This window comes from Trichomycterus rosablanca, chromosome 23, assembly GCF_030014385.1.
Source record: "Trichomycterus rosablanca isolate fTriRos1 chromosome 23, fTriRos1.hap1, whole genome shotgun sequence".
Lineage (NCBI taxonomy): Eukaryota > Metazoa > Chordata > Actinopteri > Siluriformes > Trichomycteridae > Trichomycterus > Trichomycterus rosablanca.
In genome coordinates, this window is record NC_086010.1 from 13,825,840 (window position 1) to 13,846,159 (window position 20,320).

A 20,320-nucleotide genomic window follows, 5' to 3' on the forward strand; every position below is an offset into this window, starting at 1 on the left:
ATCACACACGGAGAGTCACGCACTGATCTCCATTATTCCTCGTCTCATTGTGCAGATGATATTGATCAGTTTTCACTCCCGCTCTTAGACAACCAATCGTTGTCCGTATAGGCGAGCTGAGGTTCCAAGTTTTATATGTCAACAATGGTGGGCTAGCACCTTTTATCGCTGCGCCACCCGAGTGCCCCGTATATTATATAGTTATACCTTTAACTGTTGTTATTTTTGTGGACCTCCATGCAAAATCTTGTAGATGATCAAAGAAAGCAGTTAATGTAAGGTAATAGTGTTTTGTTCAAGGCTCACACACCAAAGGCTCTTTTGCATTGATCACTTTCTATGTCTTAGGTAAGAATAGGGGGTGCACGCTCAGGAATGACATGCCCAGAAGGAGTAATTAAAGCTATCTGATGAGGGAGTTTAGAAGTTGAAAAGGATGATTGTAATTGATCCAGCTTCAATCCTATTACAGCTTTTTATAGTCAAGGCTCTACTGAGAGACTTCATTTTAGCAAATCCTGTTTTGTGGTTGACCTACTCTGGTTTTTCTCACCTTCCCAACCTCTTTCTACACCCACCCTTCCCTTTACCCACCTTACCCCCTTTCTCCGCAGTGAACAATGAGCTTCCGGCAGAGCTACGTCTTGCCGGCGGGCAGCTGATGGCCGAGGACCTGTCCATCCTCTCGGCCGGAGAACTCTCGGCCTGCGTCAATGACCCGCTGCAGAAGCTTTTTCAGTGCGCCGTGTGCAACAAGTTCACCACGGACAGCCTGGAGAGCCTGAGCGCCCACGTGGCGGCCGAACGCCTGCTCCCGGAGGACGAGTGGAGGGCCGTGATGGGTGACGTCTACCAGTGTAAGCTGTGCAACTACAACACGCAGCTCAAGGCCAACTTTCAGCTCCACTGCAAGACCGACAAGCACATGCAGAAGTACCAGCTGGTGGCGCACATTAAGGAAGGAGGGAAGGCTAACCAGTGGCGACTGAAATGCATTGCCATTGGCAATCCTGTACACCTGAAGTGCAACGCATGCGACTACTACAGCAACAGCATAGAAAAGCTGCGCCTACACACTGCCAACCAGAGGCACGAGCAAGCGCTCAAGCTGTACAAGGTCAGAACTGTTTTACTCCTTCTAGTACCTTACTAATCTGTATGTGTGTGTGTTCTACTATGTGTGTGTGTGCATGCTCTACCCAACTCACACTCTATGCCTAAGGCTGATTTGCTAAATGTAAACCAGAGTATGTACATTATCCTTCTCCATTACACCTCATAATGTAGCTGAGGTAAATGGACAGTGGCTAGCGCAGTGGCCTGAGACAGAGAGCTGATTCAGTGCCTGTGGTCAAGGGAAGGTAAATACAGGCTATTTGTTTTCCAGCACCTTTGTTTTTTATGATGTCAAATGTCATTAAGCGAGCTGTAAATTTGATTTGCCCCTTCCACCGTCACCCTTTCCCACTCTTCCCTCTCTCTTTTCCTGTAAAGATGCTCCGGGCAGGGACATGCCAGCCAGCCTATTTACATGATGCATTTCGAAAATCAAACTTAATTGAATTTCTCGCCAGAGATATCGATGCCATGAAGTGTGGTCGGCGTTTTTCAATTCTTAGCTCACCAAAAAATGTGCCTGGTCACACTCGGTCAGCAAGAGAAGGTTATAAACATCATGTAAGGAGCTGTGGGTGACTAATTGTGGGTGCATAAAGTCTCACTGTGGCGATTTTACAAAGCACAATTGTAAATAGGTGGCAGTAGGAGTTGTGATTATTTTCATGCCCTGTGGACAGGCTCATGAATGGTTTGGAACTTTTGTTGGATAGATGATACGTAGCGCAGGGAACGGGAGGGGTTGCTTGAGTCAAGGCCATTGTAGTCTCATCCTGCGCTTAAGTGCTTTCGGGTGTTGACTTACTGGCCTGGTGCTATCGCCTGAAACAATAATACTGATATCCTGAAATCATAGACCAACATCACATCCCAGACTCATTACTGGACTGGATAAACTATATTAACCTAATGAGGATCTATTGACCAGCCTTTTGACCAGTCACTTTCGGCGACTCTGTGCCTTCTGAAAAGTTCATTTAGGAACCGACGAAGGCTAGACCGCGCACAAAATTGGCAGGCCTGTAATCATAATAGTGAAATACGATGTTATTACCCTGCCTCGGACTGAAGGTAGTAATGTCTCTAAGAGGCCTTTAAGAGGGAAAGGAACAGAAAGAGAAAGCACACTAAGACGCCTTCCAAGAATATTCATTTGACCATAAGCCTGCCTAAAAAAGAAGAGAAGTCGACGAAGGGGGTGTTAGCGGCTTCACTTTCTTTCTTCAGGCAAGCATTAAGACAGTGTTAGTGATGTACCGTTAGTAACTGAGCAACAAAGATCAAATCCGCAAGTCAGCGTGAGCCAAATGAAGGCCCGAAAAAGAATCGCATGTGGAATTTTCAAGCCTGACATTAAAGACCCTGTCCATGGGAATGTTTTGAAATCCTTAGCAGTTTAAAACTTTTTTCTCACCCCCCTTCTTCTTTCATGAGGGCTCTGCTAATTCTCTAAGCAAACAAAAAAGGATGCCATGGCAACAAAGAGCATTTGAGATCATGTAGGAAGACAAGTAGACTAAAGATTAGGAGGTGAGAAAGGCCTAGCTTAGTCATGAGCTCAATAGTTGCTGCATGCATGGACATGGCCCTGGGTGCAGCTTGTTTGCACACTTGCTTGTACGAGTGGGTCATAGCTTTCTTTTTGAGGGTTTCTTTTTTCTTTCATGTGACCAGGATTGGCTCTAAATTCATTCAGATTTAACGTAATTAATCACAGAGCAAGGAGGGGCAAGCCGTAGCCTAGTGGTTAAGGTACTGGACTAGTAATCAGAAGGTTGCTGGTTCAAGCCCTCCCACTGCCAGGTTGCTGCTCTTGGGGCCTTCAGCAAGGCCTTTAACCCTCAACTGCTCAGACTGTGTACTGTAGCCTAGTGGTTAAGGTACTGGACTAGTAATCAGAAGGTTGCTGGTTCAAGCCCTCCCACTGCCAGGTTGCTGCTCTTGGGCCCTTCAGCAAGGCCCTTAACCCTTAACTGATCAGACTGTATACTGTAGCCTAGTGGTTAAGGTACTGGACTAGTAATCAGAAGGTTGCTGGTTCAAGCAATCCCACTGCCAAGTTGCTGCTTTTGGGCACTAGAGCAACGCCCTTAACCCTCAACTGCTCAGACTGTATACTGTAGCCTAGTGGTTAAGGTACTGGACTAGTAATCAGAAGGTTGCTGGTTCAAGCCCTTCCACTGCCAGGTTGCTGCTCTTGGGCCCTTCAGCAAGGCCCTTAACCCTCAATTGCTCAGACAATTGTATACTGTATTTGTAATGTAAGTCGCTTTGGATAAAGGCGTCTGCTAAATGCCCAAAATGTAAATGTAAATGTAAAACAAAGCTGGCTAATCACACCACCCCGCCCACTTTTACAACTACTACCTGTAGTAAGTATCTTAAAATGGGTATCATATCATAAAGTGTTTTGTAAACAATTATTGTAGAAATGTAATGTGGTCAGTAATACTTCTTACCTTACCCGTCCTTAGAACTGACCCGGGATGAAAATAGCAGGTGGCTTTTGTAGGGATATCTGGGATTAAAATGGTGCCATTGTTTCATGTTTATGTGTCAGTAAATCCAGCAGCAGCGCGACAAAGACTCCCGTTCTTTAACATTTCAAAGTAGTCCGAAAGCAAACAATGGAGTAATCACATCAAATGAAAGATCAGGCTAATAATGAGAGTGATTTAGCATTTGTGTAGCATCTGGTATAGCCATTAAACAGTAAGAACAGTCATTTTTTTAGCTAAACAACTTTAGCCCCTTCAGACTCACCTGCAAGCCGTTTTGTATACCTGAATACTAATATGCTAATTGATCATTTTCCTGTTTACAAACCCTAAAAGGGCCACATGTACTTTTTTGTTTTTGGACACATTTTAGAAGAAGAAAGAAGAAAAAGATAAACTTTATTTGTCATATATACATATACAGTTGTACAGTACAATGAAATTCTTTCTTCGCATATCCCAGTTTGTTTGGAATCTGGGGTCAGAGCTGGGGTCAGCCATCGTACGGCGCCCCTGGAGCAGACAGGGTTAAAGGCCTTGCTCAAGGACCCAACAGTGGCTGCATAGCATAGCCTGGATTTGAACCACCAGTCTTCCGGTTGATAGCCCAGAGCTCTACCCACTAGGCTACCACTGTTCCCTTTTTATCATCAAGGTTTGTCCCGCACCCGTATGCCCTGTCTTTTCCAGGCTTTAACATCTTTTAAACGACACTAGAGGAAATCTGTTTCACAGATGCAGCGCTTGATGCATTTGGCAGCGATCAGACTATTTCAGTCATAGACATATGGTAGTAAAATATAAAATATATATATATATATATATATACAGTATATATATATATATATATATATATACGGAAAGAAAAAAAGAAAGAAAAGGCTTATAGAGTAGAGTAGAAAAACACCTCGTCTTTTATGTTTAAAGGTGAACGGAGCATGGGATCGGACATTTTGGCAGGCACACAAAGAACAAAGTGTTGATGACCTTTCCATATGGATGGAAAATACAAAATATCTTCATGGCGGAGGAATGATAGCAGATATGCAAACAAAACGCATATCCAGTGCTTTAGCATTGCTTTGTACTTCTGTAATATTTCCAGAGGGATTATTTCTGCAATTCCAAAATATACACCGATCAGCCATAACATTAAAACCACCAGCTATCAGTTCCACTTACCATATAGAAGCACTTTGTAGTTCTACAGTTGCTGGCTGTAGTCCATCTGTTTCTCTGCATGCTTTGTTAGCTCCCTTTCATGCTGTTCTTCAATGGTCAGGACCCCCACAGGACCATTCTCGTGGTGGATCATTCTCAGCACTTCAGTGACAATGACATGGTTAGTGTGTGTTGTGCTGGTATGAGTGGATCAGACACAGCAGCGCTGCTGGATTTTTCAAATACCGTGTCCACTCACCGTCCACTCTATTAGACACTCCTAGCTAGCTGGTCCACCTTGTAAATGTAAAGTCAGAGACGATTGCCCATCTATTGCTGCTGTTTGAGTTGGTCACCTTCTAGACCTTCATCAGTGGTCACAGGATGCTCATACCAGCACAAAACACACTAACACACCACCACCATGTCAGTGTCACTGCAGTGCTGAGAATGATCCACCACCCAAATAATACCTGCTCTGTGGTGGTCCTGACCATTGAAGAACAGCATGAAAGGGGGCTAACAAAGCATGTAGAGAAACAGATAGACTACAGTCAGTAATTGTAGAACTACAAAGTGCTCCTATATGGTAAGTGGAGCTGATAAAATGGACAGTGAGTGTAGAAACAAGGAGGTGGTTTAAATGTTATGGCTGATCGTTGTACATAAAATAAAAGAAAGTAATAACGCTAACAGTACAAGCTTTTTTCAAGAAGCATTTATAATAGCGTCCTTTTTCAGGAGGGTTTTTGATAAAGCTGTTAAGCGTACACCAACACTGCTGTAGGCCAGGAGGTATTTTTTTAAATAAATAATCATTCAGTATAACATACTGTTTAGACTAGGCTATAATTATGACATATGGCCGTAATATAATTATTAATAATAAACAGTGAAATAAATGCAGATGTTAGATGTGTAAATCTGTCAAGACCATTCACAAGCTGGGTTAATGCTTGGTTAAGAAATGACAGGAAATGTGTTGCTCCAATGAGAGGATCCGCGCTGGCCGTTTGGGTCATTTCAAGCCAAGAATGTTCACGGTCAGAGCGTCACAAATGCAGATGGGGAAACTCGAATAGCAAACCGCACCTGTTCATCAGCTGCTTCACCTCTCTATATACACTGGTCAGATATAACATTATGACCACCTACTTGTTGCTACACTCACTGTCCATTTTATCAGCTCCACTTACCATATAGAAGCACTTTGTGGTTCTACAATTACTGACTGTAGTCCTACAGAGTAGGTATTATTTGGGTGGTGGGTCATTCTCAGCACTGCAGTGACACTGACATGGTGGTGGTGTGTTAGTGTGTGTTGTTCTGGTTCACCAACCAAAAATATCCAGCCAACAGTGCCCCGTGGGCAGCGTCCTGTGACCACTGATGAACGTCTAGAAGATGACCAACTCAAACAGCAGCAATAGATGAGCGACCGTCTCTGTCTTTACATCTACAAGGTGAACCAACTAGATAGGAGCGTCTAATAGAGTGGACAGTGAGTGGACACAGTATTTAAAAACTCCAGCAGCGCTGCTGTGTCTGATCCACTCATACCAGCACAACACACACTAACACACCACCACCATGTCAGTGTCACTGCAGTGCTGAGAATCATCCACAACCTAAATAATACCTGCTCTGTGGGGATCCTGACCATGGAAGAACAGCATGACAGGGGGCTAACAAAGCATGCAGAGAAACAGATGGACTACAGTCAGTAATTGTAGAACTACAAAGTGCTCCTATATGGGACAGTGAGTATAGAAACAAGGAGGTGGTTTTAATGTAATGATCTATAGAGTGCTTAATTTTAGCAGTCCTAGCCAGTCCATCATTGGCAGAGCAGAACTCCAGGTCCCCCTCCCTCCAGCTCCACCTCATTCGGTTGTTCTTGCTTCCCTATCCAAGGCCACCAGGACCCTTGCACACAGAACAGTCATCTTTTTGGTGGAGGCAGGCAGCGAGATGAAGTGGGGCAATGGCTTTCCACAGTCCTGTCCCCAGGGAGCGGCAGATAGCCCATCTCATTATCCATGATACGGATGGCAACATCATTGGTCGGGGCAGGGAAATGAGAGGGGAAATTAAAAGAGGGGAGAGTGTGGACGAAGGAGGGGTGCGGCGAGAGAGGGAAGACCAGAATTCAGATTTATCAAAAGAAGTGCTTTATCCTTTCAATTTATTTCTCCATATTTTTTTTTTCATCCAGAAGGGCAGCATATCCTTTCCCATTTTTTTTTCTTTCTAAAATCAAGATGGCCGACAGTTGATAGGCACATTATTAAGTCTGTGGTGCTACAGCACACTCATTACTGAAGGTCAACCCCACATCCCTCTCATTTGAAAATCAAATGTCCCATATATATGCAGCTATAATTATTGGACTGTCATTTCAGTCGGTACCATTTTACAATAGACACGAGATTGAATTGAGTGAATTTGCATAAAAAGTCAAAGTGCATAGTCTAGCATAGTCTATCGTGTGAGGAGGGTCCTTTCCAAGCCATCAGCGTCTAAAGACCTCCCACAATAGTGAGGTTTAAAAGGCGGACTTGATGGCTATGTTTTCCTAAGACAGCCTGTCAATACTACATTGATATTTATGTCAATTCACACATAATATGTGCCATTTTTGCAAATTGGTTAGGAAAGATTGACCAAATTACCCAACCAGAAGACAATAATTGTCTTTCTTGTTGTGTCCTGTCTACACCATACAACCATGCTGGCCGGACACTCGTGCAACATGCATACCAGCCATTTTGCATTAATTCTGTGCATGCAGAAAACCTGGGTGCCCTCCCAGCCCACTCCCTTTTGGCCCTGTCTCCTGCCTGCCAGAGCAACCAGATTATTCAAACGCTCTCGTCTTTCACCTGCGCCGGGATTACAATAGGAATCTGTCAGGGGAGGGTTGCAGGGGGAGGAGGCCATAATTAAAGCATAAAGACAGACGAGTGCGGCTGCAAACACAAAGCCGAGAGCTTTGGCCCGGGCCCTGCTGCCTCTGTTAATAATCCTCGTAGATATTAATAGGAATTTCTCTCATTGTAACCCCCCCCCCCTGCTTTTTGCTAGACCTTGCTAGACGCAGATGGTCATCTCCACGGTCGAGCTCCAGTCCTGTACAGCCAACGGGTGCTGAGTGACAACACTAGCTGTTCGGCACTTAATTGAAGCCCGTTTCTTCTTGCTTACCCCCCTTCTTCCTTTTCGTACTCTGTTTCTGGGTTCAGAGGGGAGGGATGGAGCCCATTTGAGAATGCTCTGATATTAATAACCAGATGTGATCTTCCTGCTGGCCTGGGGTCACTCAGGCTGGCCAGGTCAACCCATTTGTCTGTGTGCAGCCACTGTGAAGGCTATTGAGGCTGACAGGTATGGGAGCAGCAGCAGGGGGTGTAGGATGGGGGGGGACTTCAACAGAACCGAAAAGGGAGCGTCACATTGCCACTAAACAAAGAGTGGCAGAAGTTTGTCATTTTTTTTTCTCTTCTTTCTCTCCCCTTTTTTGGCGATCCTACCCCCACCAGTTTATTTCTCATGGGATTTGGGCTCAGCTTAACAAAGGATGACTCATCAAGCGCTGATAAGGCTGGCGCTGGAAGGAGTTGAATTGCAATAATATGATACTCTTGGTTTTAAAAAAAATAGACTGGAGGTAATTAGCTTTGTTTTAAGTCTCTAGACACTGAGGTAAAAGCAAATGTAGGACTTTGCCTGGAAAGCATTATTGGATGATAAAAATGCACCTCCATGTGTCTGACTCCCAAAAGATCATCCCTTTGGTTAATTTATAATTATTTGACCATGTGGTCTCCCTTAACTTGTCAATTTGCCCTATGTTGCCATACAATTTGAACATATACATTATGTGGAATTGTACTTGAAAGGGTGATGATGCTACTATTGAGTTATTGAATGGAACTGAAAGGGTGTGAGAATGATTAGGGAATGGATCGATATGTATCGATAGTGTCTAATACCTGGGGAAAAGGCCAATATTTGTTGACAATATCTAATAATCTAATACACAATAGCTTGAAACAATATTGCTAGGCTGATGATTTTTGCATTTGTTACCCATCCCAAACACCAGACAGCATTCCTCAAGTAATTGGTTTTAAACATTAGCTGCTCACTGAATAGATGAGCAGGGTGTGATATTCGATTACAGAGCAAAGAACCCATTTAGCCTCCTGTTCTTCCCCAGCCAGGATTTCCAACACAATACGATTTACCTCCCCTAGGTTCAGCAGGATTAAACCGCTACTGGTAATCCTAAATGCTTTGAAATAGACCTGACAGAAGTCCCACTCACTTGTTTGGGATTAGAGGCAGTTTTTATCTAATTAGGAAAAATTAACCTGTTGAATTACTTTTGTGTAGGTGTAAGGAGAACCAAATGAATGTAGCATTTTATATCAATACTAACCTAATGGTCTGTAGCATCTAAAAATAGTTGCAAATCTTTCCCTGTCAAGTAAGGGATGAAACCCCCAAGTAGTCACCATATTCTGAGGGGATGCTTGTTTGGCCTTCAAAACCATATCTGCAAAAGCTTGACTGTGGCTGACACTGTCCACAGTCGAGTGAGCTATACATTGCTGTGTGAAATGAGGGTCGTGCTTTAATCGTGTGTTAGATTGATCAGATCACTGGAATACCTGCTGAGGACTGGAGTTGTACAGCAGCAAATAATTCACTGTTTAACTCTTGACAGTGCTATAACCTTTTATTGTTTGGAGTCCATGAGGGCATAATCAGACCTGTTGTGTGGGTAAGAGGACAAGCGTTGCGTACCATGTCTATGGAAGTTAGCCAACCTCATCCAATTCAATAATCTACCCTAAGAAGTAGGCAGTTGGTTGTTGGCACATTCTAATAATGAACCAATTAATAATTAGAAAATGGACGATGGTTCTGTGCATTACTCAGTGGCATGGTATTTGAGGATGGAAGAGCTGACTTGTTCCTGCCGTCTGTTGTTGGGCCACAAAAGAAAACATTTCAGTAATCTTCAAAGTGGTCAGTGGTATGTTGAGTGGACCCTGGTATGCAGACCTACTAAATCTAACTTTAAAAACAATGTCCTTACTTTTATGGCATGTAACTGCCTTTACTCTGTTTTGAAGACTGGGCTTACTTAGGCTCAGGAAACAGGGATCAGTCATTCTGGCATTACCTGATGCATACATACTATATGGCATCTTGGCATATCACACAGATCTATAACCTCCCTAAGTGTACATCTGTGTGAGCGTATTCATCTCGAACCGGCTGCTTTGTGCACTGCGCCCTCTCAAGAAGGCAGGGTTAAAGGCAGTTGCCCTCGAAACCTGGTCTCCTGTAGATTTCTTAGAAGAATATGCAAAGCTCTTCATGAGAGCTGTTTTCGTCGAGAGCTGAGAGGAGTAAAAGGAGGAGAAAGAGCTCTTTAAACACGTTCCCTCTCCCGATCCTGATTCGACTGCTCTATTACGCTTCCCTCCCTTCCTTCTCTAATGGCTTGCAAATCAGGGACCTACCTCTACGCTGTTGTTGGAGGGGGGAAAAGGCAGATGGGACATGAAAGGCTTTAGTGTTTAAAAAACATGAATGGGGTGGGGTTTGCTTGCAGCCTTATCAGATATACAAGGTGGACGCAGGTCTTATCTGTGCGAGGACGAGATGCATGTTATTGATTTCTGCAATTATTTAAGAACTTAGGGTCACACAGCCTGACTGGCTCTAACCTGACAGTCATGTTTTACTATGGTTCATCACTACTGCCTTAACTACTATTTATCTTTGAGCCATGGTATCCATTATTACTGTCTGTTTAGTCAAATATGCTTAGAGTAAAGAGGCTATGAGCAATTGTTCCATTTAACAGAGAAGACATGAACACCAATGCAGTACCATTACGCTCTTTTAGACTCCTGTCTATCGCTTGAACTGTTGTGTTACTTTGCAGCCTATGACAAACCACCACCAGCACAGCCATGTCCATTTTCTAGCAAATTTGGGTTAGCACATACTGTAGCTTCTCAAAGCATCAAGATGCAACAATTTACCCTTTGCAGGACAACTGTTCCAGCGTTTTAGCTGGTACACTACAGCTAAGATCAAGTTAACGCTGATCTGGTTCAGATTTTTTTTTGGGGGGTGGGTGGGATTGTAAGGGGAGAAAAAAACGCACATATGAATTAAATCATGGAAAAAAAGGCTGAAGTGCACAGGCACCGGAGCCTCTGGACTTCTTCACTTCCTTCCAACGACAAGCAAAGCTTTTAAGGGTAATGGTAAGGTCAGCAAATTTAATGGGAAATAAGTGTCCAGGCGACACATTTTAAATCACGCTAATATAAATACACCTCCATTTTCATCGGGAGTTTGCTTTCTTTAAAGCCTATTTGAGAAGCCGACGAACACTCGTGTCTGCGTTTGCAGAAGGGAGGATTAGCAGGTGAAGATTAAGCACTGCTCCTTAATCTTCTATATTAACTATCGAAGGGGGAAGCGATATGCAGATGTAAGATGTAAGACGCTCTGGCTCATGTTGGTTTTGCCTCAGAGAGGATGGTTTTATCTTGTATCAGTTTTATCTGCTGCGAATGCAGCTCCTGATTTCTGGGTTTGATCCTTGTCTTTGATTGCTGTCTGTTTGGAGTGTTTTTTGTGTGTCCATGTGAGCTGTCATGTAGTTCAAAAACTCCAATGGGTCAAGTGGGTACTTTAGATTGCTCCTAGGTGGGACTTCATGGGCTTGCCCGGTCCATGGTGTGTAACCTTGTATCTAGAGTTCCCTGTTTTTTTGTCCTGCCAGACAGTCCAGACAGTCCGAGAGATGGAAAGGAATCCACATGGAGTTTTTAAGTCTATACTTTGTCACTTCAGTGGAGCAGCCAGATTTCAGCCCTGCATCGGCTTAAAAGTCATGTCAGCACATCTTTAAACTGTGTGGAAGACACTGTGGCCTCAGTCAGCGGGCCATCAGGGCAAGCATGTGACCAGAGAAAGCCAGTTCATGCCAGTCTCTAAGTCCCCATACAGAGAAGGCTACTGTGACCGCCGTAATGAGGCTCTTGTGTGTCCCAAGCTTGCCATTTTCCCCCATTCTTTCCCCCATCCACCCAGTTTCAAAGCCACTATCTCAGGCCTAATGACACATACCAGATGAACATTAGCTCTGTGTGAAAATATTTCCCTCCCCGTCTCCCTGCATGTACCATTAATGTTGCTGAGGTATGTGTGAAGTTGCCTGGTGGTTCGTTCCCAAAGCACAGAGCTGTATTTACTGTAGAGGTGAGTGTATGAGAATCCGTGTTAATGGCAATCGATGAAATATCGCGCGGTGGATCAATCGGCTTTTTAAAATCATTAAAAGACATTTCTCACAGACAGGTCTCTTGGCAGACAGGCTTACATATGCTCGTGTACACACCAGGCTGGTCTTGCAATGTTATGTGAAATGAATTTGTGAGGATAGAGTCAGGGTTGTAAGGCACACTACAAATTTGCTAGAGGATTGCGATTGTGGCACGAATACTGCACTGCTTGGATTAAAATACAGTACAATGTTCAGCATTGTATTCTTTTAAATGCAAATCTACATACATGTATGGTTTTCTGAAAAGAGGTCGAGTGATGTTAAATCAACATGGATCTTTTACTTTTCATTTTCAGGAGTAAAAATATATATTAGAATATTATTAAATATAGTAATAATAATATTTAGGAACATGTAACTCAAAGTAATGACCTTGAATCATATATAAATAGGCCTAGTTTGACTGTACCCATTGACCCATTTAATAAAAGTACATGAAGCAGTAGTCTCTTGCCAAGGTTGAACCAAAATCACATTTTGCGCTCCACATATTTGCCAAAAATACCCACATGAGAGATACCATGAATTATATTTATCCTCCCACTGCTACTAGATTGTCGCTGCGCTAACGTGTTTACTCTTTTTCTCACTCACTCACTTTCTTAACTGCTTATCCAGTTAGGATCGCTAGGGTGCTGGAGCCTATCCCAGCTTTTCAATGGGCGCAAGGCACACAGTAACACCCTGGACGGGGCGCCAGTCCATCACAGGGCAGACACACATACACACACCCATTCACCTATGGGGCAGTTCAGTGTCTCCAATTAACCTGACTGCCAGTTTTTGGACTGTGGGAGGAAACCAGACACAGGGAGAACATGCAAACTCGGCACAGAAAAGACCCGGACCGGACTGCCCCGCCTGGGGATTGAACCCAGGACCTTCTTGCTGTGAGGCGACAGTGCTACCCACTGAGCCACCGTGCCGCCCCTACTCTTTTTCTGCCCGTCTATAAACATGATTATTATTGTTACATGACCTTACCAGCCAACCAATCAGGCCAAGTTTGGCAGAATACCCCAAGCCACAATTCTGAATGACGTCCCAGGCGGATTTCATAAAGCAAAAAATAAGTGAATAAATAAACGGCGGCAGCAATTTGGAACTGTTTGAAACATTCCTTAGGATTCTGAGAGGCAGGGGTGGGGGGTGCAGGGGCGGCAAAAGATTTTCAGGTTTTTCAGAAGACAGTGGCCTTGTGAAAGGGCTGGGAGCTGGAATGCAGAGCCAGGCATACCTTCCGCGCAAGAATGTCGGTTATGTTGCCTGATGATATAGCTTTTCATTTATTTCTCCGGGCTCTTGCTAGTAACATGCTTGTAGGGTGTCAGTATTGATGGAATGGTATACCTGGCTGGCTGCCAATTGAAGCTGGCATGTGTTTAAAATGCTTTAAGGAACAAAACCAGCTTCTGTTGGCTGTCTTTATTTCTGCTTGCAAAGTAACACCTAAAAACTGCTATAGGTCTATAAGTGTATGGGATCTTTAGAGGTTAAAAAAGTTAAAAACGCTGATGCGTATAAATACAGATAGAGTTTTCATTTCAGCACACCATGCTATTAAAAAATAGTTGCGGTGGAATGTGGTTTCAGAGCAATTATGCCACGGCTTATTTTAGATACGTGTTCATTAGTAGGCTCTTTTTATGCTTAATGACAGGAAAAAGGCATGTTTGCACAGAATGCCCTAATTTGTCATTGGTTAGGGATGAAGTCGTTCTCCAATTCCTCGACTTTCCTTCTGCCTTATGTGCAAGTCAGCCAGAAGAGGCAGAATTAACAACTCAAGGAGGAACGTGGTTAACGAGTACGGTTTGTCAAAGCCGAGACTCCCGCAGTAGTCGGGAGACAGGCGTACGTGAAGGGTGAGAGGCGGTGTTTTGTAATCATTGAAGTCGGCATAAATAAATAAGTCGCCTTTGTCAGGTTGCAGGGGGAGTGAATAAACACGCGCCCTGGGAATTGGGGCTCTGTTTGACAGGTGAAGAGGGGTCCCTGGTGCCTTGATTTGCATTGTTTTGGCAGCCTGGCACCGTCTAGCGTTTCCCCTCCTCTCTGGAAAACAATGTCTGATTAGGCCGACCGTGAGGGTTGTGCCCCTCGGACCACCCGCTCGGGAGTCCCGGGGTGCGTATGACATGCTGGCATGACAAGGGATGCCCGGAGATGTGGCATTAACCAAAATGATTAGACCCCGGGGAGTTCTGCCTCTTGGTTGCTTGCCAAATGCTAATCTGGAACAATTATCCATCAAAGACACAAGTGCGCCTCCATATTGTCGTTGATGAGCCTTTTTGCCACCCACAACAACAACACTTGGACTGATTTCAGAGTTCTGCCTATTCCCTAAGTGCTCAACAAAGGCTTTTGAAAGATGAATCTGCTTGCTGCGTAGTTTCTTTTGTTTTGTTTTGTTCTGTTATCTGGCAATAAGGTTACAATGCAGAGGCTTTTTTATATAGATAAATAAATAAGACATTTATTTTTTCCTGACATTTCAGGAGTGTGCTAGAGGTTGGTTAGTGGGGTAAAATATGTTACAAGATGCCACAAACATTTAGAATTTCGCAGGCTGAGTAGAACAGTTCTCTGAGTCTGGTAAGTTTAAACCTCATAAATCTGAAATCCGGGGGGCTTGAGGTTCAGATCGTATTGGGCAGCCGCCAATGGGTTCTATAAAAGGAAAAAGAAAAATACCATCTTTCAATGAGCGAACAGCCAGAAATGATCTGATTTGCAAGATATTAATGTTTTTAAAAGTGTAGATGGGTCTGTTTGTTTCTGTCTGATGTTGAAACCATTTGACGAGTCTGGTTAGGAGTCTTATTAGGGCCGTAAAAATGGATACTCGGCTATAACTGTGATCCAGAATAATTTAAGATCTGTGGTCAACCCTGCTCACATGCGACGCAAATCTACTTCATATTACCCAGTAATTGTAGCTTTTAAAACGGGGGTAAAATACAGCTTAAATAAGGCAACAGCAGGATGCGAGTGTACCTCTTACCACAGCCAGCCAACAACCCCGAAGCAAATGGTTGTTTATCGGGCATAGTTATTAATCGTAATATGGTTCGGTCATCATGTGGAGAGGACAAATTATATTGTTGTTTTTCTCAGAGACCGTCTTAATAGACCTGAGCTGGAATGTTCCGTGTTCTATTCCACTAACTGTATAACTATTGAAAATCAATTAATCATTCAAAGGTTGTCCAGACATCTGGTTTAGAGAACAGAGATTGGGGATTTAATTGGTTTGGGGAAGTGAAGGGGAAGGGGGGGTGAAATTCTGCTTGGCAAATATTGATGTATAAATGAGGTTTTATGAAAGCAGACAAAATAACTAGTACTTATTGTGTTTGCTTTTTTTAAGAACTAATAAATATTAAATAAAATGGAATATTTTGCTGCATTAAAAATATGTTCATATTAAAAGCTCTTGTGGAATAATTTAATACATCATGCATTTACTAAATCATTTGAAATGGAAATAACAGAATTGGGACATCATAAAAGAATGACTTTGAGTGCAGAAGTGCACAAGTTAAGAGAGGAAAGTATGTAGCCATAATTTCTAAGTGTAGCTAATTTAGTAAACCATCTTTTGAAAGCTTTATGTGCCTGCTCTTATGACTGGGACTGTTTAGGGTTAAAGACACAGGGAGGCTGAACAAGTAACCTCTAGGGTTAGTTGCCCAAAGAGGCCCTGTCTTTAAGAAAGAAACAAAGATAGTCGTAATTAATTATCCTGAATCCGGGCCAAAAAAGCTTTCTTTTGGCAACTTCGACTTAATTAAAACTTAAGACATTTCAATGGCCATACAGAGCCCCCTCATGGAGAGCAGACCCGTGAGAAAATTTGGCCAAGTTTTTTTTTTTTAAAAGAGAGACTGAAAAAAAGATGTGTGTTACCACTGGTGCCATGACTCTAATCCCTGACAGTCAAAGAATCTATTTAGTCAAAGGCTTTTCTTTTTGGCAGCTCACACCTGCAGGCTGGTTGGCACTTCCTCCGGCCCGAAAGAAGGCCCGTTTTGTGTTCCAGCGGAAGATCAGATAATAGAGGCCTCGCTTTCGCTTTTGTTTTTGTGCATTGTTCATTAGCCTGCGAGTACTGTAGGCACACTTGATATGCTTGGCTTGCCCAGGGAATAGAACTGGGGGATGGGATGGGCTTGTGTAGCACAAGGAACCTGACTGAGTGTATTTCTATGTGTATGTGTGTGTGTGTGTGTGTGTGGTGTTATGTATGCGTGCAGTGGTGGGTGTTAATGCAAAACTTCATTAGAGTAAGGATGGGGTTAGGGTTCGGTTAGGTTTATCAATTCTGCTCAAACAGGGAACCTGAGTGAGTGTATTTCTATGTGTGTGTGTGTGGTGTTATGTGTATACGTGCATTGGTGGGTGGGTCGGAAGGTTAGCATCCTGCCCGAAAGCCTTGTATGGTCCGACTCTTTGCAATTTTAATGCTAAACCTCAGCCTAAATTAAGGGCCACAATTGGCAGGCTGGGCTGAATGCAGGAACCCTGCCGTTCGCCACACATCGGGGCTGCGAAGAACAATATGCAGAGCTGGACAGTTCGGATTTTGTGCACAAAGCCGAGGTTTAAACACTCTTACGTTTTCTCCGGCTTTTCTCACCCCCTCTGTGCTCAGCCTCCCGTTTGAGACTCATCTGAATTAACAAGCTTAGGAAGTCCCAAGCTACCTGCATGTGTCTGCATGTGTGTCCGTAAATGTGTGTGCCTCTAAAGAGAAAAATCCCATTAGTCCTGTACGAGAGGTTGAGTGAGGAGGGAGGCTGTTCCGTTTATTTTAACCAGATGACCCACCGGACTCCATAATGGAGAGAGAAATGAGGCGCTGAGCTGCAGTCTAATAGCTGTAAACAGTGGCTGAATTAGCATGAGAAAGTGGCACAGGATTTCCTCTTAGCTTTTATGAAACCCGAGTGTGCATTGTTGCAGCGTGCGAGTGTGAATGCGAGTGCGAGTTCTTAAACGTCAGCAATATGGCGGTGGACAGGGTCCTGTGGGTTAGCGTACACAAACGCACACACATAGCGGGGCCTGAGGGAGCAGGAGATCCTGTGTAGCAAGGAAAAGAAAGAGGGAAAAAGAAAGACCGGTAGCAGTGTCCTACCTTATTCAGAATTTCACAGTGCTAACCTAGCATATTTCTTTAGGTCAGTGCTACTCAAATATGGACCTTGAATCCAAATGTGGATCCATTGATCTTACTGTCTGGCCACTAAAGATCTGAAAGAATCTATGATTCAAATACATCTGATTTAGGCTGATCTAGTGTATCTCTAAGGATTTAAAGCATGGTTAGGGATGCAAGAGTATACCACCTTCAAGTTAATTTAAAAAAAATGGCAATCCTAGCTCTGCTATGACCAGCAAGGTGTCCACACAGACATTTAGACTGCCTGGATTAGGGTTAGGGTAAGGATTGGGGTTAGGGTTAAGGTTAGGGTTAGGGTTCGGTTAGGTTAGGTTCATCAATTCTGCTCAAACTGTAGCCTTTGCTGGGTGGGTGAGGGATCTGCAAATAGTAGTGCTAGACATACCAAAAATGCTAGGCAAAAGAAGCAGCTGGCAACTGCACCCACGTCGAACGAAGCATTTGGAATTGGGTGGAAAAGGTCACCAAGTTACATTGGGTATGACTAAATATAAATCAATGCCCAGTATTAGCACCTTACACTTACCTGACTGGGGACACTGGTTTGATTCATTTTATTAAGTCCACAGATCCTGATGTGTATCATTTTTACTTGATTTTAGTAGGGTGACTGTCTATAAGGTGTCCTCCAGTGTGTGATTGTGGGTCCTATGTCATTAAATCTTAATGTAGTTTTTTACATGACTGTTGCCATGTAGCTCTGTGTGTCAGTGTTTTTCCCATCCTGCATAGAGAAGCAGGCCAGCAGGAGTTTTATAAGTGCTCCGTAGATTTGTTTTGCTTTCTTTATCTCCCCTAAGATAGTAAATTACCCCCACCAGATCCCATCTCCTTTCATCCTCACCCAAAGTTGCACAGGCCAGACTTAAATCTAAGCTGGACCTTTTTGTCGAGGTGAATTACTCTAGTGTCCTGGATTATGTGATGCCAGACAGAGACATGGACTGTTCCTTCTGGCTTCTTTGCTAACTGCTGGTCTGTCTTTCCTCATCGGGCAGGCCTGCGAACCCCAAGCGCTCTGACAATCTCTCTTTGTTATCAGTATTTATGTTTGGATAGAGATGGAAGGAATGCATTTCATGTCAGGGAGATTATTAAAGGAAAGGGAAGTATCTGTTTCTTGTAGGTGCTCTCTAGGCCAGCAAGACAAACAACTCCTGTAATTCCGGGAGAAGCAGATCGCCTTTTAACTTTCCTTGTTTTTTTTCTCTCTTTCCTCTTGCTTCTTGCTTGCAGCACTTGCAAAAACAGGAGAGCGCGTGCAGCTCGGATTTGTGCTCCTTCTTCTGCGCGCTGTGTGACTACTCCAGCAAAGTCAAGCTGAACATGGTGCAGCACCAGCGCTCTCTCAAGCACCAGCAGAACGAAGGACTGAGGAAGCTGCAGCTGCACCAGCAAGGACTGACGCTGGATGAAGACAACCTTGTCGAGATCTTCTTCATCAAGGACGGACCTTTGGTTGAAACTGGTGAGTTTACACTATTTTTACATCTATATTTCTTCTTTTTTGTCTAAAGCCTGGTCTATGCTACATCCGATGTGGTTTGAACAGCCACCATAATTGAATTTCTGGAAATCTGTAGAGTTCAATGTTTCTTGGGGACAGTAGGAGGACAAAATACTAAATAACACTACCTCTGTTATAAACAGCACCATTACACTGTCCAATAAACCACTCATACCGTGTGATGGACTGGCGACCTCTCCAGCATGTTTCCTGCCTTTCGCCCAGTTAATTGGACCTACCACGACCCCTAATAAAAAAAGGTGGTGGTAAAGACAGACAGTGAATAAATTATTGAATAAATTACTAATAAATAACTGTTCTTCTTCTAGTTCAAATCTTTACAAGGTAGATTTCAAAGCGAACCTACTACCCCTTGCAGCAGGATACCTCTACATCTTTTTACAGAGGCTTCGTCCCAAACCTCATACCATCACAGTGACATTTTGGTCCAAGCTGCATTTTGATCTATGATTGGCACATCAAGTGCTTTTCCGTCTTTTTTGCATAATGGGTCGCACTTGCGTCAAAGACGGCAATGCCGGGGACTTCTTGTGAACCAGTTTGCCAGTTGGAAACTCCAGTATTAGATGCTAATGCTTATACATAATATAATTTGATTGCAGAGAAGTAGAGTAGAGACACAAAGCACCTTTCTGACCTCCTGAAGGCGACAGAAGCCATTCATTCATTGACTGTTTCATTGGGCGAAAGGCAGGAAACACTCTGGACAGTAGAAAGTCCATCACAGGGCACACACTCTCACACTTGTGGGCCATTTAGTAGTTCCAATTGGCTTGACTTAATGTCTTTGGACTTGTGGGAGGAAACCAGAGCACCAACACTGAAAGAATCAAACCCAGGCCCTTCAGTGCTACCCACTGCGCCTCTTTGCCGCCGCTACAGAAGCAAGATTAGGTGAAAGCATAAACCAGGCTTTACTCTTCCACGCCCACTTTAAACCCCTCCTACTTCTGCCTATTGTTTCCTCTTTTCCTTTATCCATCGGACCTAGAGAGCGTCTGCTCTCCCAAACCAGGCCAGCCTTCTGATCTCCCCAAAATGAACATGTTGTTCGCATTAGTGCTTTTTTTCTTTTTATTTCAGTAACACGCTTAGTCCAGCATGCGGTGACATCTTTAACAGGCACGCAGGAGGTTATGAAACCCTACCTAGGGAGGATCTCTGAGTGAAATTCTTCCCCCTAGAGTGAGCTTTAATTTCCGTTCTCATGACCAAAGCAATTTGGCTTTTATTTAAGTTTCAGGACTGCCAGCAGCTAATAAGTGTAACAGGACTGTAAAAGGTTTGGAGGAATAAAAAAAGAGAAAGATTAATAGTTTTATTTGAGGCGGATCCATAATTCAAAACACAAGACAGAGTCAGGGTGCATTACATAACAATCTCTGCATTAATGCGCCTCTCCGAAATGAGCGCTTAGCTCGGTTATGCCTAGCCTGACCCGGCCGGGGTGG

The 20,320-nt window shown here is 43.6% G+C and overlaps 1 protein-coding gene across 3 annotated transcripts in view; it reads left to right on the forward strand.

Moving 5' to 3' along the window:
- zfhx4 (zinc finger homeobox 4) overlaps positions 1-20,320 on the forward strand; it is an 86,073-nt gene that overhangs the window by 20,789 nt on the left and 44,964 nt on the right. For all 3 annotated transcript variants that reach the window (XM_062985978.1, XM_062985980.1, XM_062985979.1), the window contains 2 exons: positions 615-1,117; positions 18,578-18,809. In XM_062985978.1, coding sequence (XP_062842048.1) covers positions 615-1,117; positions 18,578-18,809 — 735 coding nt within the window. The remainder of the gene's footprint in view (positions 1-614; positions 1,118-18,577; positions 18,810-20,320) is intronic.